Source organism: Colletotrichum truncatum (genome assembly GCF_014235925.2).
Source record: "Colletotrichum truncatum strain CMES1059 chromosome Unknown Contig_0019, whole genome shotgun sequence".
NCBI classification, from domain to species: Eukaryota; Fungi; Ascomycota; class Sordariomycetes; order Glomerellales; family Glomerellaceae; genus Colletotrichum; species Colletotrichum truncatum.
In genome coordinates this window covers 70,798-80,180 of record NW_027222416.1, presented here as the reverse complement: position 1 = coordinate 80,180, position 9,383 = coordinate 70,798, and the positions used below count along the sequence as shown (strand labels likewise).

At 55.2% G+C, this 9,383-nt stretch overlaps 5 protein-coding genes across 5 annotated transcripts; 3 read left to right on the top strand and 2 right to left on the bottom strand.

The window, feature by feature from the left end:
- Positions 1–588: 588 nt before the first annotated feature.
- Positions 589–987, top strand: CTRU02_215751 (uncharacterized protein; the record flags this gene model as incomplete). Its single annotated transcript, XM_036733445.1, has 1 exon — positions 589–987. One exon carries the CDS (start codon positions 589–591, stop codon positions 985–987), a length of 399 nt encoding a protein of 132 aa, XP_036574848.1.
- CTRU02_215750 (uncharacterized protein) lies at positions 601–2,353 on the bottom strand (the record flags this gene model as incomplete). Its single annotated transcript, XM_070206552.1, has 3 exons — positions 601–1,182; positions 1,794–1,979; positions 2,036–2,353. 3 exons carry the CDS (start codon positions 2,351–2,353, stop codon positions 601–603), a joined length of 1,086 nt encoding a protein of 361 aa, XP_070059761.1.
- A 627-nt stretch (positions 2,354–2,980) lies between these two features.
- CTRU02_215749 (uncharacterized protein) lies at positions 2,981–3,589 on the bottom strand (the record flags this gene model as incomplete). The annotated part of the gene is made up of 1 exon (XM_036733443.2): positions 2,981–3,589. The coding sequence occupies one exon, from the start codon at positions 3,587–3,589 to the stop codon at positions 2,981–2,983; it is 609 nt and encodes a 202-aa protein (XP_036574846.2).
- A 450-nt stretch (positions 3,590–4,039) lies between these two features.
- CTRU02_215748 (uncharacterized protein) lies at positions 4,040–5,725 on the top strand (the record flags this gene model as incomplete). The annotated part of the gene is made up of 1 exon (XM_036733442.1): positions 4,040–5,725. The coding sequence occupies one exon, from the start codon at positions 4,040–4,042 to the stop codon at positions 5,723–5,725; it is 1,686 nt and encodes a 561-aa protein (XP_036574845.1).
- Positions 5,726–5,990: 265 nt separating this feature from the next.
- Positions 5,991–8,042, top strand: CTRU02_215747 (uncharacterized protein; the record flags this gene model as incomplete). The annotated part of the gene is made up of 1 exon (XM_036733441.1): positions 5,991–8,042. One exon carries the CDS (start codon positions 5,991–5,993, stop codon positions 8,040–8,042), a length of 2,052 nt encoding a protein of 683 aa, XP_036574844.1.
- Between the last annotated feature and the right edge of the window lie 1,341 nt (positions 8,043–9,383).

The following is a 9,383-nucleotide window of genomic DNA, read 5'->3' as shown; positions in this document are numbered from 1 at the left end:
TTACTATACACTGCAGATGACGATCTGCTACAAAGCCTCGCGCCATGAACCTGGCTGTCAGCGGCGGCCATCTCTAGCTTCCTCCACGACGTCCGCAACCCCTTGCCAGATAGAACAACATCGCTGGAAGTGGGCTCAACGCTCATCAACATCCATCGTCGCGTCATAACTTGCTTCGAGGACGTGTTTGCCTCCCCCGCGCCCGACATGGTCTACATCATTCTGCCGGTCAATAACTAATTCCATTGGAGCCTGGCTGTGGCCGTCGCCACCGACGATAACAGGATGTCCATCAGCACAGTTACATCCCTCTACATACATGGCTACGGCCGCGTAACAGCGACTCGGCTACGAAGACCATGGACGTTTGGCAAAGGCTTTTGAAGCTGTGCAGTCTCGCCACCAAGAGGTGTTGCCTGACATCGTACCCGCTTCCTCCTGGGTGTCGTCTGTCCACCTCAGCGTGCGGCAAGAAAACTCCAATGAATGCGAGATGGAATCATAATCCACCTACTTTACATGTTGACAGGCACTTCTCCACCGCGAACGACGAACTGGCTGATTTGGCGTCGCGTGATTACCGGATTCATGTCGACTGCCCTAGAAGCACCCAACTCTCCCGAACCGAACGAGGCAAAGACTCTGGCGGTTGTTTTGCAAGTCGTTCACCGTGCCCACCTCAACTGTCTGCATCTTGGTGACGAGGGAGAAGACACATTCGATATAGACGCGCCAATCGCTTGGACTTTTGAGGGCATCGAAGGCTTGACTCGTGTCGGCGGTTCCGCAATGCCCGTCTCGCTCAAAGTGGCAGATGCGGACAAAGTGTGCGCAAGTCTTAGGGGACTTATACAGACTCTCCGAGCCAACAAGGCCGCGAAACCCGCAGAACGGCAGATACGACTGTATCGGGCGTTGCAGACGGTGTCTGACATGGACGGCATTTTGCGCCAGCTCCGTGCCATGCAGAAGACGATGAGGGATTAGCAGCCCGCACTCGAATCGCAGCGTCGAGATGCAAAACGGCTGCGAGGCATGCCAGTCAAGCTGGAGGGAGACCCGAAGACACAGACCAACATTCGTGCCGAGTTGACGACACTCGAACAAGACATCTAGAACATGGAAGGCAAACTCCAAAGAGCGAATGCGGCGCGTGAGAAAAGCCTGTCCGAGGCGATCAACCTACCTATTAGCATCAGAGATGAGCAACTAATATCATTTCAGCAGTAAGCAGATAGATGCCAACAAACACCAACCCAACTGCTATCGCAATAGCTTTAACCGCCGCAACACCGCCTCAGCTGCTCTGGACGCGCAGCGTACACGTCACTGCCAGCTGTTACTCTCACAACACTGCGACATCAATCCGAGCATCGTATGCCTCGTTCTCTGGCATCCGCCGAGAGGTCGTCGACGGTCTGTGGTGCTGGCTCATGAAGGCCTGGCTGACCATGAGTCACTGTTGTCGTCGTGCCCAAGGCTTCTCTTTGCATGTTCAGCCAGGTTTCCCATATATTGTGAGTCTGTTCAAGACCGCTCACAGCTAAGGCCTGTTAAGACTTTCAAGTTCAGCTAACAGATGTGGTGAACAGGCTCATTATCATCCCACAGACAAGATGCGGATTCGCTCTACGACGACTTCCATTCGAATAAGGAACCAAGGATCAACCTCCAGCCTGTCGTCCAGCCTGTTCTGTATCCCTGATAGCTTTACGGCTCGGTCGCAAAACATGCCGATACCAATAATAGAACGCTCTCAGTCTCTTCATGTCATCCTCCGACCATGTTCTGACCGACCGTGTCTCCGCCCCGTCCTGCCCATGCGACAGTCCCTGCGCGACTATCTGTTCGGCCGCTACTTCAGCTGCAGGCGGGCTCGTTTGCTGCTCTATATCAACTGCGGCGGCGGCCAAAGTGGGAAACTCCTGGCCGAGGACAGGGTCTGCATCGAGCTGTGGAACCTCGGCGTCAGAAGCGCTCTAGAATCCGTTAGCCACTCCGTCATTCTCTCGTCTCTCGGTAGATGTTTCGATACCTGGGCTTCTGTACGCCGAGCCGCCTCCTCGTCCAGCTTCACCCATTGTTCCCTCCATCTCTTGAAGTGAACGTTCATCCACGTGCCAAAGTTCCCCACGCCGTCCTTATGGTCGTCCCAAGTTTTCCGCCAGCCCTCCTCCACCTTGCCGTCCGGCACCTCGTCCCAGCCGAGAGCCTTGAGATACTCATGACCCGGGTCAACGTCGTCGATGACGGCGAGCTTCTTGCTTTGTGCATCGTTCTCGAGGAGATGGGCCCGGAATCGGTAGACCTGTCGGGCAGCCGCGGACCTGTCGGTGATCGTCTTGGAGGCCATCTGGCGTCTGTGTTCGGACGTGAGCTTCTCGATGCTGCCTATCCAGTCGGGGGTGCGTATAGTTAGTCAGTTGTTCTTTCACCACTACCGAATATGGACCAAATTTTTTGCCTACTGAATTTCTCGGACACGGTACGGAGGGGCAGCCGAGTGTTTGTTTGCCGGTAGGGGGCTTGCCTTTCCAGCGTCTGTCGCATGACATTTACGCCTGTGCGTCGTTGAGAAGAACCAAAAATCTCACAGTGGTCGACCGGCAGACCTAGCAGCGAAGATGTCCGCAGAGGGAGTGGGAGTGCGGAGTCGGCATTCGTCGTGGTGTTTGGATGGCCTATATAATCTGATGATGGGCACTATGGAAGAAATGATGACAAAGATGAGCCAGGGTATCCATGAGACGATTGCGTTTGTCTCGTAAACACCGGACCGCTCCTAAGGATAGAACAGCTTTTTTGGGTTCCTTGATTGTCAGATGATCAAGACACTGGCTGACGGTATGTCTCTGTTCATTCATTGTCCAAAACCGACGCTGGAACCCTGCATCTCTGTTTCCATGTCTCCAACATGCCGCCCTTGTTGGTCGTCTACCACCCTAACTTGTTTGGACGTCAACGACATAGGCTCACCGAATCACCACCACCCCATCTGCTGCCAGAAATTCCCGCAGAACTCGCTCGCGGCACGCCACTTCCCGTCGGGAAGCTTCGCCATCTTGTCGAACATGGGCTGCAGATCAACCAGATATCTCGTTCGCGTGGCATCATCCTCAAGCGCGTGGCCGATGTGGAAAGTCACCTCCATGACCTCGGTCGCGCCAGCGTCCCCGCCTGAATGCAGCGGCCAGACAGATCTCCTCATCCGCGAGACGGCGCGGATCACCGTCTCACGGGCCGCTTCATGGTTCACGGCGCCGGGGTGCGCTGAGGATTCGGGCGGGCTGAAGGGCTTCGCGTGCGGGTTGAGGCCGAGAAAGGAGAAAGGGTCTTGGAAGGATACCGGGCGGCGAGGGGAGAGGTTGCGGAGGGCGTCGAGGGCCGAGCAGATGTTGTCCATCTCTTGGTCAATTTCTTGGAACGAAGAGGGAGAGGAGGAGGCAGAGGAGGAAGAGGGGTAGAAGGAGGAGGAGGAGAAGAAGAGAAGAAGAAGAAGGATAAGCAATAATACGAAGATGAGGTGCCCTTTGCGACGGGCACTGGTGGCTTTGATCATCTCGGGTCTACGGTGATGCGTTTGGGTCATATTGGTGAGCTGGTTGTGCAAGGTTTGCGTGGTATTCAAAATCTAGTCAACCAGGAGTCTTCTGGTGGTTAATGACACACACACACACACACACACACACACACACACACATATATATATATATATAGACAAATATATATGAAAATACACATATATCTATGTTGTAGAAGCAAAAAGATCGTTCTGGACAATTTCATGGGACAATGAAAGGCCAAAGGCTCCATCTTCGGCCAAGTTTCGACTTTGTTCGTAGTTTCAGCCTTGGCCTAGCTGGTTTCGTTTAGACATATGGCACTGCCATAGTTTGATACGCATTGTGTTGCTTTGGCATATTTGATATTAGACACTTTTTGATGCTCCATTCACCCTTCATTATTTAATAAAGGAAGGTTCGCAATTCACGATCCCTAGAGCCAAAAACTTCATATCAGTTAGACCTTCACTTTTAACATGGACCGTACAGACGACGAGATTTTCAACAAGGCGTTCCGAACGCAGCAAAAATTGACCGCAAGGGGTCTGCGAACGCCTCGACTAGGCAATGCACTAAAAACAACTACCAACACCGCCACAGAGGCCGGTAGAGATGAGTCCGCTTCTCTATCGCGAGAGCAACAAATAGTCTCGCCGGCGTTAGCTTCAACCCCCAAGATCCCTCCACAGCTTGAGATCGCGCACACGACAAGGCTAGAGACACAGAAGCCCAGCAAGAACAATAAAAAGGGTGCAACTGCCAACCGTTATGGCCAATTCTGGACGCGATCGGTCGAGTTTGGAAGCACGGTTTGGTCCGACATCTGCAAAGTTGTCATGGTGACCTGGACGCTTGTGAGGGGACCCTCTCGACTCATCGCGGCCATTCTCTTTGCCCTTTGGCCACCTCTTCGAATACTTCTCATCTTCACTGTCGTCATCACCGTCGTGGTGACCGCTTTGCTGGCGACCGTGGAGTTCATATGGCAGGCATCACACCTAGCCACAGCTCTGTCGTTCGTGCTCACTCTGGGGAGCACATTCAACACAGTCGTACTCCCAAGGATGACAAACCTATTCCACACCGGATCGCTCGCCAGCAACTCGGCCCCCATGACAACGACGGCATCCCTCGTGGCAGCACCATCTTTCACCCCGACCCAGGCGACTATCTTCACCCCCAAGGGCCTCGCACGCGAGTTCAGAGACTTGGAGAATTGCGTGGCCTACCTCAGCAAGATCCCCGTCGGAGAGGGACAGCCAGCAGAGGTTCAAAAGAGTGTAAGCATCGTCTGGGACGTGTTGTTGGAAGGGAGAGCCAAAGATTTCATCAACGGATCCAGAAATGAAAAAAGCCTCCTTACGGGATCGATAGCCTGGAATCGCCTCTGGGACGCAATAGATCCCGATTTCGATTTTATCAAGGGTCAGAACGCCCTCTTGGAAGCAGTAGAGACGGAACAGCACGACACGGAATCAGCACAAGCAGAACGGATGCTCAAGGACATGCGCCAGAGACCAGCTGAGGAGGAAGTCGGGGGGACGTCCGGGGTTCGGGGCCGGATTCTCGCGCTTTTCGGTGCCGATGGCGCCGAGGAGGCGAGGAAGCTGCTTGTTCACGCGCGGCTTAACGATTTCAGCAAGATGGTGGAGAGAGCTCGGAAGTCGAGGCAATCCATGTATGATGCTGTGCGCACCATGCCGGACACGTCGATGAAGGGGGTCAAAGAGCACATATGCGAGATGAAGACGTACTTTTTGCAGGCGGCTGGGAGGGGGAACCGATGGTCCGAAGTTCAACTCGCCATGGTGGGCGCTGGCGACAACAAGATGGAGCGCGGGATCCCCGATAACTACGACGGCGGCGGCGGCGGCCAGGCAGAGACGGACCCAGCTGCGGCCATGCCGCCGGGACAGACGACACGTCTCCTTCGCACATGGCACCGCGCCAGCTCCCTCGGGTGTGAGAGAGCCTTTCTTGTCATGGGAGACATGGCGAAGCGCGCCGGTCTGTTAGAGGACCAACTGCGGAGGCTATCTCAGTACGTCACAGTCGTGAGTAGCCTTGGGGACGACGTGGAGATGGGCGCCCAGGGGGTCGGGTTAACCGAGTTCGAGCTGAGGGCCCTTATTGGCGAGTTTATTGACTTGGTCCGTGGATGATCAATGCGGTGTGGTGTCGTTTGTCAAGGCCGTGTTGTGTTTGGGCGGAAGAAGGGGGCATTGCTGGGCAGCAAACAAACATCATTTCCTTCTCTTTTGTTTTCATGTATAGTTCTATTTTGGCCATGAACATAATGTATTCCGCCGTCCAGCTCTAGGAGTCACCTTGTCGTCTGTTCTCTTTACATAGAAGCTCTGCTCCCTATCATCCTACGCATGTGAAGGCGTTTAGCCACGAGAGCACACCTCGCCCAACATCGCCAGAATGGCCTCACACTGTCCTTTAAGATCACACGCCGAGCCATGTGAACACCCGTCAGACGGCTTCTCCATGGTCCGCATCTCTCTCAAACTCCCATCTCGGTCAGATCGCCGACGCGCGGACCAAGACGAAGACGCTGAAGACAGCGAAGACGACGGCGCCAGCCTGCAGTCGCTAGAGCTATGCTTCCACGACGACTTCACGCCAGAAGACTCCCTGCCGGTCTCTCTCCACTTTCAATCGACAGTCATCACCTGCTTCAAGTCGTCGTTAGTGTATCCCACGCCGACGCCGCCGTGCTATGTCCACGAGCTGCGCGCCATCATGGACCTAACGACGCCGATGGAGGAGGATGATGACGCGGCGGTCTCGGTCTCTGACCCAGGTTCGTCGGTGATGGAAGCGGCGAGGCCATCACTATTTGAACGTCTAGGTTCCTTTAGCGATTCTATCCGTATCTTTTTAATGGTGCTGAGCTTCCTCGGACTGGTCGCCGCTCTGATCCTATGGGCTTTCGCTTCCCCTGCCCAGATGTTCATCTTCCGCCACAACGTCTCAACGACGAACAACACCCTCGCGCTATTCCATCAAGTCCTCCGAATCGATCGCCTCCGCATCTCTTCGGTTCAAGACCTCCTCGCCTACGCAGCGGTTGACAGAAATCCCGACTTTGACGAAGCCTTTGACATTGTCGAATCCCTCTGCCACAACACGATCCGCATCACACGACGCCCGCAACTCCACCGGGACGAGGAGGTCGAGATGGTATGCGCGTCCTTGTTCTGGCACGCCTCGACGATGAAGGCCCACTGGCGCTCCGTAAGCCGGGAGATGCTGCAGGACTGGCCTACCAAGACACTCCGGGCGTTAAGGCGTACTTTCGAAGGGATCGACGCAGGCTTGGAAACCCGCTGGGTGGCTCATATATACCGGCTTCTCGAAGACTCTGACTGGGTCAGGTCGTGCAAGCTCTGCGATTGGGATCAGTATGGGGTGCGCAGCTGGCACTTTGCTTGCGAAGACGGCTTCCGCGCCCTGCTGCCCAGCCACGTCACAGATGTGTCAGAGGACGTCGTCGACAGGACAAGGGCCTATCTCGACGAATGGGCCGACCGACAATCCCGCCGGCGCGCCGAAACGATGCGGGACCCCCAGTGGCACCTCAGAGGTCGCCTTGACCGGCATCCCATCGAGTCTTGTGCCGAGATTACGAACCACACGCTTGGAGTCGAGGACGACGTCGTCTCCGTTGCGCGGCACATGTTCGAGATGAGGGCGGATCTCAGACGGCTCGCCGTCGTGCTTCGGAAACACGGACTCGCTCCGGGACTGAAACGGTTCTACCCGGACGGATGGACCTCGTCTGCCTACTTCACCGCAATACCGACCACGTCTCAGAACCCCCTGCGGCCAAGTCCTACGGATCAGCATCAGCCCATCTTGCAAAGGGTTGGCAATATGATCCGGGCCGGCATTGAGCATTTGGGTGAGCCACATGGCGCCAGGGATGCTCACATGACCGATGTCGTCGAGAGGAACGCCGTAATGTTGTTCGAGATATTCCGAGGCCTGGAAGGATTCGAGCATGCCCTCGCGCGGGCCGCACTTGGGCTTGTGAAGGCTTGCGAGCTTGGGAGCGAGTTGTGGAAGTATCTTCGCTCCTTGAGCAAGGGCCTGGAGCCTGTGTCGTGGGACGTGAATGTCGAGGACGTAGCTTTCCCCTTGGCGCCGGGAAAACCGTACACCATCACGCTCCAGGTGTCGTACACCAAGTATACGGCAGACGCCGTCGAAGAGGCTGCGAAACTGGCCGCCGGCATAGCCGATCTCCATTCCGCGTTTCCGCCTCGACCAACACGCACGCCGGTCATCTTTGAGGGAGATGGGGATGGGGACGTGGACCTCGAGCAGCAGATGCGTCAACACCCGTGGCTAATGGACCTGATGGACTTTTCCTATGCGGCATCGGCAATGGCTAGGGGCGAGAATAAGACGATGGAGACTCAAGAGGGAACGCTTTTGGTGCCGACGGCAACTAACGACGCGGGAGCCTGAGCACATGGACGCATAAACAGTGTAATGAATTTCTTGTTATGAGTAAGGAGTGTCATGTTTTGTAATGTTATACAATCATATATACCATGCAGGTACCCGAAAAGGGGGAGCAAGACAACCGACTATCTTATACCCCTGATATTGTCCAGGGCATGTCACCCCTTCCCCCTCTCCCCCCTCCTTTTTTTTTTTGTGTGTGTGTGTGTGTGTGTGTGTGTGTGTGTTCTATTTCTCCCCTCCTTCTACTGCCGCCGGAAAAGGAGAGAGGGGGAGGGGGTGCCAGTGGATATTACTCTGAACCCGGGACCTCGAATCCTCCATCGCACGTCACATCGTAGATCACAACGAGTCCGACTTGGGATCGGCAAGCATCAAGAAGGGCTGGCCAGGCCCATCCTGAACTGCCTCACACTCAAACAGCCGCTTCTCATCTACGGCGACATATGAAAGCATACAGATAACCAAATAAACGACACCCGATCACGACCAGACAACAAAGTCCGATTTCAAGTTGAAGTTCCAATTCACACCTGTACAGGCCACACAGCAGATGCTCGACGACGACTCACTCAGCGATGCGCCCGCGGGATCAGCGACGCAACCCAGGACACAAGACACACGCCACGACGGTCTCTGCTCGTCCCAGCTGGCCCTTGCATCAAAACCCTCACCAAGCTTCATCCGATTCCTACCGCGCGCCCGCAGGAATCAGGAGAGAAACCTAGAGAGGGTTTGTATGCTCGTGGCCGGATCTTGGTGTTACGCTGGACAAGGGACGCTGTCGTAGTGGCGGTCGCGGTCGGTTGCGGTGACGCGGGCGAGCGAGCGAGGGTCGGAGTTTGCAGTACGCGGTACCTGGTTCGTGGGTTGGAGACAGACAGACAGACGGAGAGAGAGAGAGAGAGAGTATCATCCATGGCGGATGGGGTTCAAGATGAAGGGTGTGGGTGGCCAAGTCTGTCTGATTGCTTGTTGTGATCGGCCTCCCTCTCTCAAATCCCGTCGCCTTCCCGTCGGTTGTAGCCATGGTTACCGGAGGAACCGTTTTATGACGGATTTGGGATTTGCTCATGGCTGCAAAGAAATGTCAGTCGAGACCCCTATCTAGAAACCAGATGGACTTACGCTCAAGAGAAACCATCACGAGGGCGAACGCCACAAGGACGAACGCACAATGAGTTGTACACCATCCATTGGTAAACAGCACCGGCGCGTCGCAGTAGTTCGCAGCCAAGGAGCGAAATGATGCAAAGAGGAAGAAACCAAGAGAACCACATGTGGGCGGGCGACACCTCGTAGATATATCCATACAATCATCCCCTTTTACCCGTATATACAGCA